The sequence below is a fragment of the Tursiops truncatus genome, chromosome 7 (assembly GCF_011762595.2).
Source record: "Tursiops truncatus isolate mTurTru1 chromosome 7, mTurTru1.mat.Y, whole genome shotgun sequence".
Lineage (NCBI taxonomy): Eukaryota > Metazoa > Chordata > Mammalia > Artiodactyla > Delphinidae > Tursiops > Tursiops truncatus.
In genome coordinates, this window is record NC_047040.1 from 66,870,059 (window position 1) to 66,894,377 (window position 24,319).

The 24,319-nt window shown below is 37.9% G+C and overlaps 1 protein-coding gene across 11 annotated transcripts in view; it reads left to right on the forward strand.

Moving 5' to 3' along the window:
* The window catches only part of COBLL1 (cordon-bleu WH2 repeat protein like 1), a 163,771-nt gene that overhangs the window by 86,398 nt on the left and 53,054 nt on the right, over positions 1 to 24,319 (forward strand). For 7 of the 11 annotated variants that reach the window (XM_019922406.3, XM_073807638.1, XM_019922403.3 and 4 more), the window contains one exon: positions 11,392 to 11,580. In XM_019922406.3, coding sequence (XP_019777965.2) covers positions 11,392 to 11,580 — 189 coding nt within the window. Of the gene's footprint in view, positions 1 to 5,877; positions 5,987 to 11,391; positions 11,581 to 18,855; positions 18,896 to 24,319 lie in introns of those variants that run through there. The other 4 variants (XM_033860068.2, XM_019922411.3, XM_033860069.2 and 1 more) reach the window with 4 other exon arrangements.

Below are 24,319 nucleotides of genomic sequence, written 5' to 3' on the forward strand. Positions count from 1 at the left end.
TTACACCTAAAGGAACTAGAGAAAGATGAACAAAACCCAAAGTTAGTAGAAGGAAAGAAATCATGAAGATCAGAGCAGAAATAAATGAAATAGAAACAAAACAATAGCAAAGATCAATAAAACTAAAAGCTGGTTCTTTGAGAAGATAATCAAAATTGATAAACCATTAGCCAGATTCATCAAGAAAAAGAGAGAGGACTCAAATCAATAAAATTAGAAATGAAAAACGAGAAGTTACAAAGGACACCACAGAAATAGAAAACATCGTAAGAGACTACTACAAGAAACTCTATGCCAATAAATTGGACAACCTAGAAGAAATGGACAAATGCTTAGAAAGGTATAACATTCCAAGACTGAACCAGGAAGAAATAGAAAATATGAACAGACCAATCACAAGTAATGAAATTGAAACTGTGATTAAAAATCTTCCAACAAACAAAAGTCCAGGACCAGATGGCCTCACAGGTGAATTCTATCAAACATTTAGAGAAGGGCTAACACCCATCCTTCTCAAACTCTTCCAAAAAATTGCGGAGGAAGGAACACTTCCAAACTCATTCTACGAGGCCACCATCACCCTGATACCAAAACTAGACAAAGATATTGCAAAAAAAGAAAATTACAGATCAATATCAGTGATGAATATAGATGCAAAAATCCTCAACAAAATACTAGCAAGCAGAATCCAAATGTGATACACAATATTAACAAATTGAAGAATAAAACTCATGTGATCATCTCAATAGATGCAGAAAAAGCTTCTGACAAAGTTCAGCACCCATTTATGATAAAAACTCCAGAAAGTGGGCATAGAGGGAACCTACCTCGACATAATAAAGGCCATATATGACAAACCCACAGCCAACATCATTCTCAAAGGTGAAAAACTGAAAGCATTTCCTCTAAGATCAGGAAGAGGACAAGGATGTCCACTCTCACCACTATTATTTAACATAGTTTTGGAAGTCCTAGCCACGGCAATCAGAGAAGAAAAAGAAATAAAAGGAATCAAAATTGGAGAAGAAGTAAAACTGTTACTGTTTGCAGGTGACATGATATTTTACACAGATAATCCTAAAGATGCCACCAGAAAACTATTAAAGCTAATCAATGAATTTGGTAAAGTTGCAGGATACAAAATTAATGCACTGAAATCTCTTGCATTCCTATACACTAACAGCAAAAGATCAGAAAGAAATTAAGAAAACAATCCCATTCACCGTTGCAACAAAAAGAATAAAATACCTAGGAATAAACCTACCTAAGGAGGTAAAAGACCGGTACTCAGAAAACTATAAGACACTGATGAAAGAAATCAAAGATGACACAAACAGATGGAGAGATATACCATGTTCTTGTATTGGAAGAATCAATATTGTGAAAATGACTATACTATCCAAAGCAATCTACAGATTCAATGCAATCCCTATCTAATTACCAGTAGCATTTTTTACAGAACTAGAACAAAAAATCTTAAAATTTGTATGGAGACCCAAGAGACCCTGAGTAGCCAAAGCAGTCTTGAGGGAAAAAAACGGAGCTAGAGGAATCAGACTCCCTGACTTCAGACTCTACTACAAAGCTCCAGTAATCAAGACAATATGGTACTGGCACAAAAATAGAAATATAGTTCCATGGAACAGGATAGAAAGTCCAGAGACAAACCCATGCACCTATAGTCAAATAATCTATGACAAAGGAAGCAAGGATATACAGTGGAGAAAAGACAGCCTCTTCAATAAGTGGTGCTGGGAAAACTGGACAGGTACATGTAAAAATATGAGATTAGAACACTCCCTAACACCATACACAAAAATAAACTCAAAATGGATTAGAGACCTAAATATAAGACTGGACACTATAAAACTCTTAGAGGAAAACATACGAAGAACACTCTTGGACATAAATCACAACAAGATCTTTTTTGACCCACTTCCTAGAGTAATGGAAATAAAAACAAAAATAAACAAATGGGACCTAATGAAACTTGAAAGCTTTTGCACAGCAAAGGAGATTATAAACAAGACAAAAAGACCACCCTCAGAATGGGAGAAGATATTTGCAAACAAATCAACGGACAAAGGATTAATCTCCAAAATATATAAATAGCTCATGCAGCTCAATATTAAAAAAACAAACAACCCAATCAAAAAATGGGCAGAAGGTCTAAACAGACATTTCTCCAAAGAAGACATACAGATGACCAAGAAGCACATGAAAAGATGCTCAACATCACTAATTATTAGAGAAATGCAGATCAAAACTACAATGAGGTACCACCTCACACCAGTTAGAATGGGCATTATCAGAAAATCTACAAACAACAAATGCTGGAGAGGGTGTGGAGAAAAGTGAACCCTCTTGCACTGTTGGTGGGAATGTAAATTGATACGGCCACTATGGAGAACAGTACGGAGATTCCTTAAAAAACTAAAAATATGGCCCAGTAATCCCACTACTGGGCATATACCCAGAGAAAGCCATAATTCAAAAAGACACATGCACCCCAATGTTCATTGCAGCACTATTTACAGTAGCCAGGTCATGGAAGCAACGTAAATGCCCATCAAAAGATGAATGAATAAAGAAGAAATGGTACATATATTTAATGGAATATTACTCTGCCATAAAAAGGAACGCAATTGGGTCATTTTTAGAAATGTTGATGGACCTAGAGACTGTCATACAGAGTGAAGTAAGTCAGAAAGAGAGAAACAGGTATCGTATATTAACACATATATGTGGAATCTAGAAAAATGGTACAGTTGAACTGGTTTGCAAGGCAGAAATAGAGACAGAGATGTAGAGAACAAACGTATGGACAACAAGGGGGGGAAGCGGGGGGCGGGGTGGGATGAATTGGGAGATTCAGGTTGACATATACACACTAATATGTATAAAATAGATTAATAAGAACCTGCTTATAAAGAGATAAATAAAATTTAAAAAAAGAAGCAATGCGATGTTTGTAAAAATGCTAACCATATAAAGCTAAGTTGGGATGTAAAAAAATATATATAATGGGAATGTAAATTTGGAAAAGTTATTATTATACTTTGGGACTACTTTTAAGATTGTTACATTGAGCGATTCTGAGAACTTTCTGAATTTACACGAACTTGATTGACCTAAGTAGCAACCTTCTGGCAGTGTTTCAGACATTACAGAGTTCTTAGGAAAGTAAATCATTAACTCTCATTGAATACCTACTATCTGTCAGGCGTTGTACTAGACTAGTGGTTCTCAAACTTGGCTGCACTTTAGAATTGCTTGGGGAGATTTTAAAATTCCCATAGCCAGTAAATCAGAATTTCCGGGTGTGGGGCCTGAACCTCAGCATTTTATGAAAGTCCTCAGGTGAGTCCATTGTGTAGCCAAATTTGAGCACCACTGGGTGAAGCGTGGGCTGAGATGGGTGGGGCTAGGTGTTGGCCCCCCCTTTTCAGTGGTCGGAGAACCACTATACAAGGAGGACACATTTGATCTGCTGTCTGGATGAGCTGAAGGAGCAGGCAGTTTGAAATTCTGTGGTGAAAACATTTGGGGCAGAGGGAGCAGCTCTGCAAGTCCCTCAGATGTGAAGGAAGGGAAGGAAGGCCAGTGTGAATTATATAGGGAGTTGCAACTGTGTAAATAGAAGGGAGGTTGGCAGGGGCTGGCTCAGTGATTTCTTAGACGTTAGCATGCATCAGAAGCTCTTGGAGAATTTTGTTGAAGGTGCATTGCAGGGCTTTACCCTCTGTGTTTCTTATTATTTAGGTCCGGGATAGGGCCTGAGAATTTGCATTTCTAACAAGGTCCCAGGTGGTGCTCTGAAATCACACTTTGAGAACCACCAGGCTGGCTCATCTAGGGCTTTGCAAACCAAGAACAGGAATTTGGTTTTATTCTCGATGTATTGGGAGACCAGTGAAGGGTCAGAGATGTGACGTGGTCTGATTTACATATTTAAAAGATCACTCTTGGGCTTCCCTGGTGGCTCAGTGGTTAAGAATCTGCCTGCCAGTGCAGGAGACACGGGTTCAAGCCCTGCTCCAGGAAGATCCCACGTGCCGCGGAGCAACTAAGCCCGTGCGCCACAACTTCTGAGCCTGCGCTCTAGAGCCCGTGAATCACAACTGCTGAGCCCATGCGCCACAACTACTAGAGCCTGCGTGCCTAGAGCCCGTGCTCTGCAACAAGAGAAGCCACCGCAGTGAGAAGCCCATGCACCACAATGAAGAGTAGCCCCCGGTTGTCACAACTAGAGAAAATCCACGTGCAGCACTGAAGACCCAGTGCAGCCAAAAATAAATAAGTAAAAATAAATATATTAAAAAAAAAAAAGATCACTCTTGACTACTGCAGAGAATAATACATTTTAAGGGACAAGAGCCGAAAGCGGGGAGACAAGTCAGGAGGCTGTTGGAACAGTCCAATCAAGAGCTGATAGCTTAATTGCCAGGGTGGTAGCAGAGGAACTGGTGAAAAGTATACAGGTTCAGGATGTGTTTTAGAGCTAAAAGCCCACAAGACTTGAAAATGAATTGGAAATAGGAGATAGGCATAGAGAGGAATTAAAATATGCCTAGAATTTTTGCTTGAGTTAACAAGGTGGTTAGTGTGGAGCCATTCCCAGGGATGGGGGGGGGGGACTGGGGGGACGCTTGGATGAGAATTGGGGGTAGAGAGGAGACACAAGAGTTTTGATTCTGAGATACCTATGGGACATTCAAATGGCAAAGACCATGAGATTATTGGGCATATAAGTCAGAACTCAACAAACAGGTCAGGGTTGGAGATGTGAATTTGAGAGTTATCAACTTGCAGATGGTATTTAAAGCCATGGAATTTCATGAAATTACTTGGGCCTGAGGATTGTAGAAGAGAAGAGAAGGGGGCAGACAAGGAGCCCTGGGGTGGCCTCGACACTTAGAAATCAGACAAAGAGATAAGGGCGTTGAGACTGAGGAGTGGCAGTAAAGAAGGAGGAAAATAGTAGGTTGTATTGTCACACAAAGCCAAGGGAAGAGAATCCCAAGCAGAGGGCTTGAGCAGCTGTGAAGTGTGTCCTTATTGGAATTTAGGCGCTTACTCAATGTGAGATGAGATATATAATTATCTATTAGATTTGAACACACATAGATGATTGGTGACCTTGACAAGAGAAATGTCTGTTAAGAGTCATATAATGCCTTGGGACTCCCCTTGTTGCCTTTTGTCACTGCTTATCTTTTAAAGCCACTTAGATATATTTACTTTGATTAAATATAAGGCTCATCAAGAAAAGGGACCTTTTGTTCTTAATTGCATTCCCTCAAGCACATAGCACAATGTTATGCCCACCATTGGGACAGATTTTTGTTTAATATAATCTCTTGTCTCATTAAACCCAGAGAGACACACTAAGAAATTGTTTTGAAGAACTGATCTCCACTTTATACTTGAAATGCGTAAGGTAGGAACCATCAAAACATTGCCAGATACTGTACTTCGAAGGACTGTCTTGTCAACACTTACCATGATGCATCTAATGTTTGATAGCCCTCTGTACTGAGAGAGGGTGGCTGTTAAATTTCTTTTTGGTCATTAGAATGTGATACTTTAAAAACCTATTGTTTTAAGACTTATAATTCCATTCTTTTATTTTGTCTTTAATATCAAAGCTGTATTTTTGTATAGTATTTCTCTGAATCTATGAGGATACTATATAAATAAAGCAAACAGATGAGAGCCCATTGGACTTGTAGCTTATTAAGGATGCAAGTATTGATATATCTCATATACAATTGAAAGATTTTTTTCTTTCAAACAAAGTAGAGGTATTTGAGTAGATTTCTGTTGTTTTGCTGAGCGTCTCTTTTATTCCTTTTCATTTATTTTAAGGATATTAATATTGACAGGGATGGAGTGATGATTACAGTGGACACATGATTTTGAAGTGCTTTGCAGATCAAGTGATAAAAAAATCAATCAGTAGTGGTAGCAGGATACCATTCAAACGGTAATTTGAATTCTCTGTTAAAATTAAGTTTGGCTATTTTAAAGATCAGTTATTGCATAACGTGGAAATCGTACCTTAATTTTCATTATGAACGTTGAATATAATATTGAGATAATTTTCATGAATAAAACAACGCTTTACCTAAATGATAATTTACTGTGGCTTGTTATTTTTAGGGCTTGATTAGTGAATTTTTGTGTTGACACAGAAAAGTTTTCTATCTCAAATATCTTTTCCGTATAACCTTCTCTCCACCACCCTTGTGTAAAATTTGTTGCTGTAACTGTTGAAGGTAGTGGCCTCTGAGGAGCTTATGTGGAAATCCCTTGAGCAGGAAACTGGCCCAAACATCATTCCCATTTAAAAGGCTGGGGGGACTTCAATGGCAGTTACTGCATTTTTAATATATTAATGAAAACTAGCATTCGTCTAAGCCGTAAACTTGTTATTGCATGTTGATGTATTACTCTGCTTTACCAGAATTTCCTATGCTTAGATTATGTTAAAAGCTTTGATTATTTTCACTGTACTTTTGGCTTTGGGGGACATTTAATTTAATTTTGTTACCGTTTCCAAGCATCTCAACTAAGAAATGTAAAACATTGGGAGAGATGTGAGTAGGTAAAAGGTATTTTAAAGCTTTTGCTGGTGAGTAAGAGATCAAGTAAGTTAACAAAGTCTTAAATCTACTTAGGATTCAGGCCAAATCCAGGCCTCTGCCTGGTATTCTTTTCACTAGACTATACCATGTAGTGAGCAAACTTTAACTGGATAGACACATTCCTGAATTTAATGTAAATGGATCGCAGTCCGGAACCAACATATAAATGATCCTACAGGCTCTTCCTCCTGAATACTACTATTCTTTCAAGAACTGAGTCCCTTTTTTCTTTGAAGTTACCTTAATACCTGCCTTCCCATCCCCACAGAGCTCATTTTAGCTTGCTCTCATTGCTCTGAGTCTTCCAGGTTACCCATCTGTTTTATGACACTTCGTTTTTTTGCTTTGTATATATTGTTTAATTACTTACATATTGCATCTTCCCTGTTGGATTTCTAATTCATTGTGGAAGGATCTTGGTTTGATTCCCAATATGCTTTCCAATTTTCAGGACCAAAGGTGACAAATGCTTTATTATAATAATAGAGAACACTAAGATGATCTTAATAGAAGTTCCATGCAAGTAATATTTCAACAAATGCTTTGTTCTGCTTTCCTTTTTTTAAGTTGGTTTACCTTTAGTAATTTAAGATGGGTTTTGGGGGCTTCCCTGGTGGCACAGTGGTTAAGAACCTGCTTGCCAATGCAGGGGACACGGGTTTGAGCCCTGGTCCGGGAAGATCCCACATGCCGCGGAGCAACTAAGCCCGTGCGCCACAACTACTGAGCCTGAGCTCTAGAGCCCACGAACCACAACTACTGAGCCCGTGTGCCACAACTACTCTAGGCCCGTGCGCCTAGAGCCTGTGCTCCGCAACAAGGGAAGCCACCACAGTGAGAAGCCTGCGTACCGCAACGAAGAGTAGCCCCCACTCGCCACAACTAGAGAAAGCCCGCGCACAGCAATGAAGACCCAAATGCAGCCATAAATAAATAAATAAATTTATAAGATGGATTTTCATCATAAGACTCAAAGTACCTTAGGAAATAAGACAGTCATACATATAAGCACATTAAAACTGTTAGAGTTCATTGCGGTGTGCAATAGACAGGGAAAATGTACCAAGGAATTGTGATTCAATATGAACCTCGAAGGATAGATAATACAGGTAAAGGCAGAGAGAATGGGAAGGGCATTCAAACGGTGACTTGGGGGAGCAAAACTTGGAGATGGAAAGGTGCCTTCAATGATGAAAGCAGGGGATGAGGAGGTGATGGTAGCAGCAGGAGGTGCCTATCAGACCTTCTATGGTACCACTTCTCTTGAAAGCCAAGTCCATTTTGTGGGCAAGGTTGTTCTTGATGCTTTACCTACCTGCGCGTGGTGGCTGGGCTTGTCTTCTGACCTTCCTTGTGAAACTCTTCTAAAGCCCTAAGGTTCCCAGTTATTCCTTGCTAGTAAGTCCAGTGTATAGTTTTCAACACTCATCTTCTTAAAAATAAAACATAATCAGTTTCTAAAACCTGACACAGCTAATTCTGAGTACCTTGGTGGTAAGACCTTTTTTCCTTCCCAGTTACGTGCTTACGTACCTCATCTTTGTGGGAAGTATTCACTGAATGCATTCATTCAGTAAATATGAGTGCCTACCATGTGGCAGACATTATTCTAGAGATTTTATACGTTAGCAAGTATGTGTGACACCAGGCGGTGGAGACAAGAACCTATACTCATGGGATTAATTACTCTAATGGAAGGAGACAGGATAAAAAAGTATGTTAGTTGCCCTGACAAGCCCTCAGACAAAAGTAAGGCAGAGAAGTAGAGGTGTTAATCTTAAGGTCAGGAACAGACTCTGCAGAGGAACCTGAGTAGGAATTGTCCTAAGTGTGTTCAAGGAAAAGGCAAGAGTCATAGGATCGGAGTGCAGTGAGCCTAGGGCGAAAGTGGGACAGGGGAGCTTGGAGAGGCTAGAAGTAAGGGACGACAGATTATCAAACTCCAGATCTTATTTTGGCTGAGGTCGGAAGCCGTCGGAGGGTGGGAAAGGAAGTTCTGTGATCAAACTTAACATTTTAAGAGCATCACTCCAGCTGCTATGTTGAGAATAAAGTGTAAAGTGACAAGGTTGGGAGCAGGAAGACCACTTAGCAGCTTGAACAGAGGTGTTTGGTAATCAAGGTTGTTGATGGATTCTGGGTCTATTTATAATATAGAGCTGGCAGAGTTTGTCAAGGGATTGGATTGTATGTGTGTGAGAGAGGAGATTTTTGGCCCAAGCACCTGAAAGAATTGAGATTTACTAGGGCTTCCCTGGTGGCGCAGTGGTTGAGAGTCCGCCTGCCGATGCAGAGGACACGGGTTCGTGCCCCGGTCCGGGAGGATCCCACATGCCGCGGAGCGGCTGGGCCCGTGAGCCATGGCCGCTGAGCCTGCGCGTCCGGAGCCTGTGCTCCGCAACGGGAGAGACCACAACAGTGAGAGGCCCGTGTACCGCAAAAAAAAAAAAAAAAAAAAAAAAAAAAAAAAAAGAATTGAGATTTACTGAGATGGGAAGACTTGGAGAGGAAAACATTTGGTTTGGAGGAGATGGGAAGAGGAATTGGAAGTTTAGCTGGAGATTCCAGTTAGTCATCTTAGTCCAGATGTCAAGTAGGCATTGCATTTATAAATCTGGAGCCTAAGGGAGAGGAGATCCAAGCTGACTATTTGGCATTTAAGATTTTCTTCATATACATTTTGCAAAATTCTTGTTGTATTTATTGTAGTAATTTTTTAAAATTTATTTTGGTTGCTACTGTAAAAGAAGTGTTTTCTTTCATTATACTTTGACTAGGTTTTGCTTATGGTTACATAGGCTATTGATGCCGGCATGTATCATTTTGTGCCAAGCCACCTTGCTGAATTCTCTTAATTTATAAAAGCTTTTTCATAGATTCACTGATTTCTCTTCTCCTTTGACTTTTCTGTGGAATTTTACCAAACTCTTCAATTCTGAGAAGTACCACTTTCTTTCATGGCTTGATTTGCTTTCCTTTGGCTAAAATATCAATTATTTCTTGTCTTTTCCTGTGAGTTTCTATTCATTCCCCCAAACCCAACTCATGTTTCCCATCTTGTCAAACATTTCTGGATTCCTAGGAAAGTTTCTCTTCCTATGAGCTGCAGCTGTACCATCTGCAGCTGTACCTGTATCAGAACAATCATCAAAATTTATTCTAATTTTGTATATATCTTTCAGTCCTTTTGGGGAAGGAGAACTGGGTCTTACTGTCTTTACATCCCCAGTGTTTAGCTGAATCTGCTACATGGTTGTCTGTTACAGGATAAATGTTTGTTGAATAGATGAGTAGTTGATTTGGGCAGATTAAAAACATTTGGAAATTGGATAACGTTTTTCTTCATATAGATTTTATAAACTTGTTATATTTATTGAAACACTTCTAAAAATTCATTTTTGTCACTATTGTAAAAGAAATATTTTCTAAAGTGTAATATAACTTTGCAGTTATACTCCTAAAAATTAAAGGCCTATTATTTTAGAAAATTAATGTAGGAACCTTGTTTCTGTTTTTTCATGATGCCGAGTGCACAAACGTGCTTGGATTTGTAAGACCTTAAATTTTGAAAATACTTAATGGCTGGATGTTACGTATTTACTTACAAAGAAGGCCTTTTATTTTGCATGGTTTTTATTTTTGCCTAGGAATCATCAAAGCATTGAATTGGCCATGTGTAGAATGTCTACTACTGTTTCTGTTATAAATCAGTTAAGGGGTTGTCCTAGTAAGTGACACTGAAACATATTTATTAGAATAATTATTTGTAACATTTTTTATTGAAATAGAAATATACTTTATCAAATAACCAATCACAGTTCACTGTTCATTGCTAAGCACGGTGGGAAATACAGCATGCTTCTTTCTTACAGGGAGTAATAAATGTAGGCAGAGAGATGAAACTGGTACCCAGGAGAAAAAAAATGGGAAAAATGTTACATTTGTGGAATCTGTTGTATGTGCCTTATAGAGAGACACTTGATATAGGGGGGTGGTAGGAGGGTGTTTTCAGCTAGATTTTGAAGCATAGGTAGAGTTTAATCTGGTAAGAGAGGCAGAATACACTAGATTGGAAACAAATAGAATGAGAGGCACAAAGGTAAGAGGTATTAGGAGGTGTGGAAATGAGATACTGATTTCCATCCTAGGACAGTAAGAATTTTTATAATTTGTTCCACCAAAGAAAATGCAGTACTTTTGCTTCGCTGTAGTGAACACACATTAATTGAATTTAATGAAGGCCGATATCAGATCTCTTTTTTTTTTTTTTTTTTTTTCAGTATGTGGGCCTCTCACTGTTGTGGCCTCTCCCGTTGCGGAGCACAGGCTCTGGACGCGCAGGCTCAGCGGCCATGGCTCACGGGCCCAGCCGCTCCGCGGCATGTGGGATCTTTCCGGACCAGGGCACGAACCCGTGTCCCCTGCATCGGCAGGCGGACTCTCAACCACTGCGCCACCAGGGAAGCCCTCAGATCTCTTTTGTTACCATGTTTCTTTGTACTGCCAAGTAATGCAAGCATATTGTTGAAAACAAACAAATATGCTGATTTTTAAAAGGCAGGAAAAAAGTTTACTTAATTCCATCATCCCTAGTAAGCTAACAGTTAACATTTTAGTGCATTTTTTTTTCCCTAGGTATGAAAAACATACATACACACATTTTGTGTTTTTATTAAATGAGATCCTATTAGCAAATTATTTTTAAAATATGTATATTTTATTCTCTGTTTTGTTTTTGTTTTAGGAGAAAACCAAAAGCCAAGGCACCGCTTCCTCCAGCTGAGACCAAATACCTTGATGCCTCTTCAGTTGATGATTCTGTAGAATCTTCTGCTTTTATCATGGAACAGAAAGAAAACACGATAGATAAAGATATTGAACTCTTGGTCGTTCTACCTGGGGATATTATCAAATCTACTACTGTTCATGGCAGGTACGATGGAGTGAAGGAAATACCAGGACTTCCCTTTCTTCTTCTGTAATTGAAACCCTCTGTTGTAGACTTCTTGATTTTTTTCTTTGGCAGATACTTTTTTCATCACTCAGTTTACTTATCTATTAAAAAAGTAAATGCTAAAAGGTATTAAAATTTTTATAACAATGCTTTAAATATCAAATCTATGAATTCCACAATCCCAGTGAAGTGACTCTTGGAATTTGGAACTATTTTATATTTTGTTAGTCATTTAAAAAAAATTTTTTTTTTAATAGCCTTTTCCAGAGGAACAGTCATCAGTTTTATTGATTTTCTAATTCAAACTTACAAAGCAAGCCAGGGACCCATAAGAAAACTCTTTCCCTTCCCTTCCAAATTATTCTTTCTCTTTTAAGCCGCTTCTCCAAATTTGACTTTGCAGAAGTTATTAACTACTCTTAAAAGGTAATACTCTTTTATTTATCAAAACAGATAAATCTGTAAAACTAGCAGGATTTTTCACATCATTGAATGATTTAATAAAGTTATTTAAAATAGAAACATAGAATTAAACATTAATCCAGCGAGAAGGGAATATGTGATTTAGGAGACTGATTTTTTTTTTTTTTCCCCCCCCTGCCCGGTACGCGGGCCTCTCACTCTTGTGGCCTCTCCCGTTGCGGAGCACAGGCTCCGGACGTGCAGGCCCAGCGGCCATGGCTCAGGGGCCAGCCGCTCCGTGGCATGTGGGTTCTTCCCGGACCGGGGCACGAACCCGTGTCCCCTGCATCGGCAGGCGGACTCTCAACCACTGCGCCACCAGGGAAGCCCAGGAGACTGATATTTTTAATACCTGAATAAAAATTGGAAAAATGGAATAAAGCCAAGTGTAATTTTCCATTTCATTTTGAAGTGGAAAGTTACATAAGTTGTACACTGGGTCTTGTTCCACCTTTCACCTTCAACTACCCGTTTGTTATCCAGAGTCCTGATTTAGAAATTTAAGCTATTTTGACCTTAGTATTGCATGTGTATGTGTATGTATATATGTGTGTGTAGAACGAAAGAATAAGCAGGCAACATATTGAGTACTGCATTTTTGCAATGTGGTTTTACCTAGATGAAATTTATTCAAGATAACCTTAATCTTGAGATTTATTCTTAAGATTATGTACAACTTTATGAATTATTGAAAGTTCATGAAAATAAAAAAGTTCAGCATTAGCAAACAATACATAGTATTGTGTATTAAATTCTCATTAAATTTAAGTCAGTTGCACTTTGCCATTTATTTGGTATTGGAAGTAGTTTTGGAGATGACCCATTGAACCATATTTAGGAGGTTGAGAACCCTGTGACTGACCTTGGTGGGTGTCCACCTTAGATGCAAGTGGGTTTTGCCTCTTCTGAGGGAGGAAGGCATCTTGTAAGTTAGACACAGTGGCCATCGCATCATCTTCAATCCTTGAAATCACACCATTACCCTGGTTTTAAAGTAATAATGGTAATGGATGTGGCTGGGGTAATAAAGGCAATTCCTCTTATGTTCCCTGAATTCAAGGTAATTTTTTTTAAAAGTCAGTATTTTTTCCTTGTTCTTCACTGATGCTGACAGGTAACAATGGTTTCATTATCAATACTCCTCAAAATTTCATCTTGAATATACCAGTCATCTGTTTATATTGCCATCTTCTCTACTATCAGCCTTCTGGGTTCTTTTGTTTGTTTGTTTGTTTTTAAACCTCAGGGACTTCAGTATTAGAATCACGGGTTTCCCCTCTATCCTGTCACCCATCATAATTACTTTAAACTTTTCCACATGCTACCCTGAGCTAACTTTTCTTCTGTTTCCTTGACTCTGGGAAAATACATCCATAGTGTACATCCCCTGTCCACCTGGACCGTGGTATCTTACCACTTTGAAGCTGATCCAATACTGAGATCTTAGGTCCTCTCTTTGACACAACTTTTTTGAGTCTAGCTTATCCACTTTCTCTTTCTTAATTGGATTTGTTCTTCATCCTCCTTATGAAGTCTAATTGATGATTTCTCTTCCTGTTGCTGCATTTTTCTTCATATTTTACCTGGATTCTGCATCAGTCATTTCTACCACATTTGTACTTACAAGGACCCTAGATTTTCCCCATCCTTTTGACCTTCCAGCATGTTTGCCTTCCAGGTTCCTAAACTGGAGTAATTTTCCATCAGTCAGCTTTTTGTTTCTGGGCCACCAACTGTTGTTGAATTGCTTCAGTTTTCTTATCTATAAAAAATGTTTTATAACTGAATTGTTGTTGGGATTAAATGAAATACTTATCAGTGCCTGGCACATAGTGACTTCCACCATTCTCTTCTGAGAACTGTTTTCCTTAACCCTGGGCGCTCTCCTTTCATTCCCCACCCTCAGGTTAATCTGACTAAAACATCCCTCTGTTTGTGGCACTCGCTTTGATAAAAGACTGTAGGGATGGCAATTCAAGAAAGTAAGGAAGTCCAAGCTAACAAGCCTGGACACTGGGCCACCTTCTTCTCTTTTCCTCTGGAGTTAAGCAGTCTTTCCCTTCACTACTCTCCTTTAAATAGCTTAAGCTTCAGCCGTATGACTCTTTGATTCTACAGATACTCTACTTTTTCCACCTCCACACTTTTTTTGGAAAGCCATTCCATCTTGAGTACCTTACCAGCCACATTTTATCCAGTTAATGTAGCTCAAGTGACAGTTTTGACTTAAAGGCTCCCTGATCTCCCCAGAATGAACTATTACCTCTGACTTCCAAACTCTTCTGACACTTTATACCATTGATAGGACAATCATACCTTGTCCTATGCTATAATTTATATGTGTATCTTATCTTCTTAAATAAACCATAAGATCCATGCAGGTATCATGACTTTTCTTCTTGGTGCTTAGCACAGTTACTTTTTTCTTTCTTTCTTTTTCTTTTTTTTTTTTACAGTTTCTTGCAATGTAGTATTTACCGTTTAGTAAATTCAGCATATTGTCTCCCTAAATCTTATATGTTGATGGAGGTAGCAACTTAAATGGTGTGTCTTGAAGAGGCATTTGGATGGGTCCCAGTAGCTTTCCCAGAATCTCTTAAATATATTTCCTCAGGTAGAGAGTAAGGCAAGAATGCCCCCAATTCTGATTGCTTTTTAAATTTTGTTTGAAAAATTTAAACAAAACTTAAAATTTTGATGCTGAAAAACTTTTCTGAGAGTAGAATTTGTTTTATATCAGTGTTTTTACTAGGGGATTTGATTTTGAGACTTTGTTCCTAATAGTTTATCACTCAGGAATGACTCAAGTTGTAGACACTATGACTAATTTTTTTTTAATATTAAATGTTTATAATCACAAGTGGTTGTGTGATTCGGAATATTTCAGGAGTGTGATTCTGGATATCTCAGGAGTGATTCCAGATATTTCAGAAGGCGGTTCAGGATATCTTAAGAGTGTGATTTGGGGTATCTTGAAGGTTGCAGCAAATGCTGCCCCGTTATTTAAAAAAACAAAAACAAAAACCAACGTTTAACAATAACAACAAAAACAAAAATGTACAAATAGAAAAATTTATTCTATTTCTGAAAAATGTTAGCTACCTATGTGAAGACCCATAGATAACTTAAATTTCTTCTGGGCTTTGTTACCATAAATGGAATAGGAAAATTTTCAACAAAATGATACAGGAATTTAGTGGGGGACTACAGAAGAATCATTTTAAATAAGTTTAAGGGCATAAGGTTTTCTTAGCTAAATCAGAGTTCCATATGTTACTGTGAAGGATCTCTAATTTAATTTTTTGAGACCATCTCTTCTTAATTTGTCTAAATATTCTTTGTATCTTATATTTATTTTGATAGTATTATATATATATCTCCTTTGGAGAATAATATCAATATGAGCCTGAAATAAATATTTAGAAACTTATCATATGCTTCATTTAACTGTTCAGAAAAGTTTTGCTTCTCAAAATGTATTCTTGGGAAAGATTTTTAAAAAGATCCCCTCTCTTCTTTTTTTTTTTTTTTTTTTAAATTTATTTATTTTTGGCTGTGTTGGGTCTTCGTTTCTGTGCGAGGGCTTTCTCTAGTTGTGGCAAGTGAGGGCCACTCTTCATCGCCGTGCACGGGCCTCTCACTGTCACGGCCACTCTTGCTGCGGAGCACAGGCTCCAGACGCGCAGGCTCAGTAGTTGTGGCTCACGGGCCCAGTTGCTCCGCGGCATGTGGGATCTTCCCGGACCAGAGCTCGAACCCGTGTCCCCTGCATTGGCAGGCAGACTCTCAACCACTGCGCCACCAGGGAAGCCCTCCCCTCTCTTCTTATACAATTCATGCAGAGATATGCTCAGAATGTTTTCATTTTCAAGAATGTAACACACAGCATTATTTTCAGAAGAATGCACTTGTTTGTACATTGATTTTTCACCAAAGAGCTTGTTCGGATTAAGGAACACAATAAGATTGGAGGTGGTAATAGACTTTATGCTCAGGGGCAAACTAAAAACTTGTTATCCTGACTCAGGTTAGGAGCCTTCTGCAGGCTTACCAATCTTTTGGTACCAGAGCTTGGTGATATCGCCTCTTTAGTGACCGAAAGTCACCCGATGTCTGTTATCTTGCCTTTGTGATCCTTGACTTACATTGAAGATGGCTGAGTGGCAGCCTGAAAACTCTTGGGCATTTCTGTGTGTCCTGTTATTACGAATGATTGGATTGAAGGAAGAAGTACAGGTATATGTGTATATCTCTCTCTGTGTGTGTGTGTGTGTGTGTGTGTGTGTGTTTGTATCTGTGTGCTGGTCAAGTAAACAACTTTTTTCACCAGGCAAAGCAGCTCTGTGCCTTATTAAAAGTGAGCATTAAAGAATAGTACCGTTAGAGGCAAGCTGCCTAGGGGCTGTGCTCCTCAGAAAGTACCACACTATGCAATAGCATAAGTGGTAGTGTCTACCAGTACTTGGGAAAAGTTAATTTTTAATGAAAATGAGTTTATAGGCTAAACTGGCATAGACACTACAGAGAAAAAGGAAGTATGTAGGTATGTTTGTACATCACTGTAGGTCCTTACCTTATAGTCAGGTGTCATTCTCACTGAATAAGTATTTTTCCTTTTTCCTCTTTCTCTGGGGACACTTTAAAAGCAGTTTTCATTTGGGAATTTGGTAAAAGATTGACATTAACCCTCTTTGTTAGCCTATAGGGAGAGCATTCTATGGGTATATCAGCATCCTCTCTCTTCTGTTACTTACGATATTTTATGACCTGAATACCATAAATAGGAATTTGCTTTGATATGAGCAAATCTTAGAATACCAGGAATGAAAACACAAAGCATAGAACTTGAAGTTAGAAATCTCAGGCTCTACGGTTTATTACATAATTTGCTATGTGATGTCAAGCAAGTCACCTCACATCTCTGGCCTTTATTTAAGACCAGAGTTTTGAAGGGCACTGGGTGGGTCAGAGAACTAGCTCAGGAGAGTTTTACATGGACTACAGTGCCACCTATTGGAAAAAAGTAGACTATGAAAAACAACAAGAAATTACTGGATCAATGTGGGTCAATTTTAACTCACCCCTCTCCAAAAAAAAAAAAACAAAACCAGTAATACAACGAACGGTATGGATCGCAGAAGACTTTCAGAATGTCGTATCATTCTTATATTTATTGAAAAATGTCAAATGACAGATGTGTGATGAATACATCATATAATAGGGTAATAGATTTCAAAAACATACTGCTAAAAATCTGTTGCATGGCATAATCACATTGAACTCCATAAGGATGCTTTCAATTTTGGTTTAGATACTTTTTCAATTGTACCTGCTTAAAATAAAAGTTGGAATTTTAGCTGTTAAGTTATTTAAGTGTAACAGTCCTGCCTGAGTTTCTACCTAGTTGGAATCCTGTACTCCAGGCTTTGGCACTCCCCCACTGCCCTGAGCCAGGCAGCACGTAAGCCTCTGTTGGCTGATCACTCTCCTGGTTTGAGAAACAGTGACAGAATACTAACAAATGCCCTCCAAGTCCTAGGAGGGCCACCCTCATCCCTTTCCTTCCCTGGCATCTACACCTTATAACAATGACCCTTCTAATTTTACTTTTAATTTTTTATGACTATAAATGCAATGGTTGGGCCTTACAGAAAGTAGGAAAAGACAGATAAGCCAGAAAAAATACTTAAAACACCATGTCATTATTAAGGAGAAAGATTACAGTTACTAACATTGTGGTATATAACCTTTTACTCACACAGACATATACATAGACATACACCACACACACTCACAATTGTATATCTACACATATACCTATATAGGAACCTTTTCCTCTTTTGCCAATATGACATCATACTGTACATGCTATCTTGTAACTTGCCTTTTTTTTCTGTTAATAATTTCTAACTTTCATGTCAGTAACATTTTATCTTATCCTTTGCCCATATTTGAGTTGTCCCAATTGCAGTGAGATATATTTGTGGTATTTCTCTTTTTATAAGGGGTATGTCTGTATGTTTAATAGGTATGTTCCTAAATCACAGTTTTTATAAAGGTAATTGTTTATAATTAGATTCAAATATAATATCCAAAATAAATGATCAAGGAGAGTTTAAAGTGGAGAATTTCAACTTTTTTTTTTTGCTTTGAGAAATATCTGTTTCTAGTATTTGATATGACCTTTTATCAATTGAATACTACCCTGATCTATTATTGTCTTCGAATTTAAATTGTGTGTTACTTTCTTCAAAATGTTTCCTATTGCATAATTCAGTAAGCACTCTCAACTTTGAGATTAGGTTTATTTGTTTTATCTCCCTGATCCGCTTCATCTCATGCACACAAGCATAGTTAGCATTCCTGAACTCATTCCGAATTAGGTGGGTTAGCTTCATTCCTGAACTCATTACTAAAGGAGGTGGGTTAGCTTAAGATAAATAAACATCAGTAACAATGGAGAATGTTTTAAAAGTTCCTATACTGTTATTGGTAAGTTTAATTGGGTTGTTGGTATGCCTTTGTAAGGGACAGCTGGAACCAATTCAACTCAACTCAGTTTTGAGCATGTATCGAGAATGGGTAAAATACCTTATTAGATACTGGGGTAGATTTAAAGAATCATACTAAGGCAGAATCTTACTCATTTGGGTTCAACCCCTTATCAGATGCTTGAAATCCATCTAGTCATAAAAAAGACTTATCATCATCATCTTCGTTTTCCTATGACAGTCCCTGTTTGTACCTATTATCCCAGAGTAATTACTAATAGTGCCCCTCTTTCGATCTCAGGTGTCCAGATTGGATGATAAATTTCATTGCAACCCTATTGGTAAGTGACTTTGTTTAAGCACCTCTAGGGTTTGGAAATTCACCTACATAGTTGTTGGAGCTGATCTGAAAGCTCTTTGGCGAATCATGACTTTCATTTTTGATATCCAAGTGGATCTTAAAAACACAAAAATGGGAAGTCTTGTCTTATCTAGCAGGTAGTAAAACTAGGACAAGATTACCCTTAATATGTGTCATGAATGCAGGAAGGGTCACTGGAGGATTTTAGGGGGTAATTTTGTGATGCCATCAATCTATGAAGTAGAACTGCAGCAGATAGCAGATAGCCTGTTGCAAACCATCCACCCTCTCCTGAATCCTGATTCATGGGATCATGAGGCTAAAATGTGGCTGGATTAGGAGTCAGAACATTTTGATCCTGACTGCACCCTAATTCTATTTATGCTTCTCATAATCTGTTTATGTAACTTCTCTAACGACAATTTTTTCATTCGTAAAGTGGGAGTAGCTTTTGTGGTGGTTGTGAGCTCAAATGAGATAATAGGTATGAAGTTAATGCAAGGGATCGTTTGTTTCTATAAGGAGTGGGAAATCTCATAGGGATTTCTTCCATTTCAAAGAAGAGTTTCTAAAGAGTTTTTTTTTTTTTTTTTAAATCGGCCCTCTAGGCAGTCATAAGAGAAAAAAATCTGTAAATAATGCAAAGCAGACTCTTAAATAATAAACCAAAATTGAAAGTAATGTGGTAGTATAGAGGAAGAAAAGACTTTCTTATCTGAATGAAGAAGTAATGAACAAATTCAGCCAGTCCTTTTCAACTTTTAATTATCTGGCTCGGGCTGCAGGTAGACTGCTGGCATGTGCTCCTACCTTAGCAAACAGGAGAACAAGCATCCTTCCTGTGGTGATCACGTGCTTAAACCTTTTTGCCAACTGCTGTTAGGTGCATCAGCTTAGGATAATTATCCTCAAACCAAAATTGCTGTTTTTGGTAGAAGTAACTTGGCATTCAGGTGGATAATTCTAAACTACACTCAAGAGACGGTTTCGTATTCTGTGGGAGCACTTTGTGACTAGTTAATCCCCCAAAGCAGCCCCATTGCATGCAGGGACTGCTTAAAAGTTAATGTCCTGCCTTTATAGTGTTACAGCTCCTTTATGGTAGAGCCGGTCAGTAATTCCCACCCTCAGAATCCGCAAGGTCAGGGTCATCTCTTCTGTGCTTTTGGTGCCAAATGGTGAGCTTTCAATTAAATATTTCAAGCAATTGAACTGGTCTGAGGCTGTTTTCGGATAAGGTCTTAGCCCAACTTAATGCTTATATCCCACTTCTGTGTAAAGATGTACTGGCTTTAGACACAACAGTGCTACTAGTCAAGTTTGTTAATTAAAAAACAAAAAGCAAAACAGTTTTCTCACCTATGTGGGTTTTTTTTAAAGCATGTGAATCTCCTTTCAACAATTTCATCTTTTCATGCATCAGACACTGAACAGAAATCTCAAATGCATATTATCTGCTATGTGTTTGAACTCGTGGATGTTTAAGCAAAATTACCTAAGAGATAAATAATCATTGGTTCCTATAAATTCACATTCAATGACCCTGACCTACATTGTATTAGGTCCTGGGAAGAAAGTCTGCTAAGAGGTGGTCCTGCTAGAGAGGAGTTCACATCTAGGTATAAATGGAACCCAGATAACATCTTTAGGTCATTCTGCTCTTTGAGGTCTCTGAAAGATTGGCCTGAACCCCTGTTCCATAAATACCCTTTATAATATTATTGTCAATTCCCAAGGGTTTATGTTCTTGGCGCCACCTCTGGCTTGGACTTTATATCCTTTTTTTGGATTCTTATTTTCCAGTCTCTACTTTTTGAAATGTCCTTTCTCTCCTTGATTTAACCCCTCTCAAAGCTACCAGGACCATAGCGATGGTTTGCGGGTCACCGGGGAGAGGTTAGTAAGTATATCACATACCAAATAACTTAAATGAGCATTTTAGGCCTTCTATGGAGTCCTTTTAGCAACGCTGCCACTTGGTAGTGTCCCTGCAATCCTGGCCTCTTCCCATTGGCTGGCTCCTCTTTCTGTCTCTTGTGTCATCTTACCCTTTTCTTCCCGCATTCGATTTAATCCTATTACCTCCTTATGAAATATATCTGGAACCTGACTAGTCTAAGCTATCAGCTTCTCTCACCTAAATTTTTGCAATAGCTTTGTAACCTCAGGCTACTGTGAATACAGCAATCAGAATATTATCCTTTAAAAATGTAAAATAGATCCCATCACTGCTCAGAACCCTTTTGTGGTTTTCTACCTCACTTCATAAAATCCCAAGTCTTCACCAGGCCTTCCAGATCTATAAGAAAATCACTCTAATATCATGTCTACTGTTTTTACCCCAGCAGGCTGGTTTCTGTTTTTCTTTAAACATGTGGAGCACACTGCTGCCTCAGGGCCTTTGCACTTGTCAACTATGCCTGGAACACTCTTTCCCCAGTATCCCATTCCATTCAGGTCTCTTTTCCAATGTCATTTTTTCAGTTAGGACATTTTCTAATCTCCTTCCTTATCTTACTTGCATCATGGCATTTATCATTATCTGGTATACTATATAATTTACTTGTTTCTTTATCCTCTTCTCTCCAGATCACTGGTTTGAAAACTATAGTATGTGTCAGAATCAGCTGGAGTGCTTGTCAAAGCACGTATTCCCGTGCCTCAACCAAAGAGTCTCCGATTCAATGATCTGGACTGGGGCTTGAGAATTTGCAATTCTAACAAGTTCCCAGCAACACTGATGCTGCTGATTTGTGAATCACACTGGAGAATCAGTGCACTAGAGCTACTCTGTCCAATACAGTGGCCACTCACCACATGTGTGTTTAAACTATTTAAATTTAAGTGAAATGAAAAATTCAGTTTGTTAGTCCACTAGCTCAATGTATTTCAGATGCTCAGTAGCTACATGCAGTGAGTGGCCACAGTATTGGACAGGACAGATACAGAGCATTTCTATCATTGCAGAAAGTTCTGTTGGACAGCCCTGCTCTAGAACATGAAGATGGATTTCTTTTTGGTTCCCCCACTTCCCCCTGCCCAGAATTATATTCTCATATTTATATAGCTGGTCCACTTGGGCTTACTTTAGTGTAAGGAATAAGGTAGATACATAGCTTTTTTTAACATCAGATTTTTCCCAATACCAGTTACTGAACGTTCAGTTCTTTCCCCAGAAATTTGAAATATCATTATCATAGGCAGTATTAAGTCCCCATCTGTATTTTTGTCTGTTAGAGAACTTTCTGGTCTTTTGCATTTATCTGCCTGGGAATAGGAATATTTTCCAGACAAAATTGGCTTCTGGAATTATTGAATAAAAAGTTGAACCTGTAATTATAGAATGAGAGAATAAGGTTATAAAGAAGATCTGTAACTTTTACTTGCCTTTCCAAGAGTCGTTTATTAGAAGACATTTAGGCAGTGAGTTCAAAGGTTCTAGTCAGCATGCAACGTTTTGGCTACAAAAAAAGTATAGTATACTATATATACTATAGTGTGCAAAGATTGTAGATGACCATATTGACTAAAGGAATAGGCCATAATTATAATATTCTTGGCCCATTATCCATCACCTTTATTAAATTAGAAAATTTATATATCACAGATAGAAATACAGTAATTCATTAAGGCATATCAGAAGGTTTAAATAAGGGTGTCAAATTGTTATTATCTTTAAAAATTTTTTAAGTATCTTTTTCCTTAAAGGTTTATATGTTTGTACATAAAGGGATGAAAAAATTGTAGCACAAAAATAGGGATTAACAAAACAAAACTTTAAACTAATCACTATTTTTGTCTTGTTAACTTTTAGTGTATATTTCCGGCAGAGACTCTAAAGAACTGTACATTTAAGAAAGTAAAAGATGTTTGAAGTGTAAAGTTTAGACTTTTTCCATGAATTAGTTGGCACATTTATATATAGAGAGAAAGAGAAATATAATCTGAACGTAGCACCATTTACTCGTAGACCACAGTGGACAGCTCTCCATTTAGTTGGCAGTGAAAATTCTCTCCTCTTCCAGCTTAACTGTATTTGTAATTATATTGTATTTTTCTAGGCATTACCTAATCCTTCTTAAGTTTATTTACTATCAGGGAAAGAAGTACCATTTTCTAAATCTAGAATCGGTACGGGGAATCAAATTGCTATCATAGAGTACTATGTTACGAAAAAATGAACTTCAACAATACCATTATGCTAGTTTTTCTCTCAATGAAATTAAATATGTACTATACAAAGCCAAAATTTGGGAAATTATAGGAAATTTATGTATGAACATACTAGATAGCTCAAGAGAAGGACATAAAATTCCTAAATATTACTGTGCAAGCATTTAATAAAGATATGGGAAATGTATTTTGGGTATTGAAACATATTCCAGAGAACATTTTTTTTACTGAGGGACTTAGTCTTTTATTTATTTATTTTTCTTGGTATATGTATAATGGGTACAACTTGTATGTGGGAGAGAGAAGGGAGGTGAGTGTACTATTATGAAATATACCTCTTTTTCCCAAATCAACTGGAATGGCTTAAGAATGGGCAACGACCGTAGAAGGTGAGGGTGAGGTAGGGTCTGAATCCAGGGGATGGTTTGAAAATCTATATAAAGTGTTTGACCTCAAGACCACAGAGTGCCAGACAACTAATCCTTCCCCAGCAGGACACTGCCTGTCTGAATGTTGAACCAGAGAGGCTATCTACCTGGGAGTTCCACTTAGGAGACTGCGAATGAGGTGCATATGAAAACAGATTACTAAATTAAAAATAGCATGCTGAACAGTGAGATTTTTAGCCTCATTTCCCTGTCAACTTTCTAAAAAACTGGTAGCTGGGTTCATATATCTACTCAAGAAATTGGAGAATTATTTTTTATTGATAGTTATACCTCCCATTGGAAAAAAAAAATAGCTGGCCGCCTGATTACCCTCAAATGAAGCCCATCAACCTATATACCTCAGTTCATGAAAATAGGACTTTTACACAGTGTTTTAGTGCCTCCGTCTTAAATACAATCTAATAGCTTAGGATCTCCAGATGTTTGAGGAAAGCACATAATACAAAAGATTTTTTGGCGTGCTTTCCTTAAAGGCTGACAGTTAAGAAAGAATTGGAGCAGAAACTAACACCCCATTGTAAAGCAATTATACTACAATAAAGATGTTAAAAAAAAAAAAAAGAAAAGAAAAAGAATTGGAGACCACACTGTTCTGTTGATGCTGTGAATGGAAACAAAAGTCTGTGTCAACAGTTGGAGTCTGTGGAAAGGGAAGCAAAAAATTAAGTGTCTCTGAATCTCAGGTTGGATTAACAATTCCCTATAGAGATAGGTTATGTATTACCATTAGTGTTTAACACTTAATCACTATTTAAAATTATCTCATACATTTAGTTGGTTAT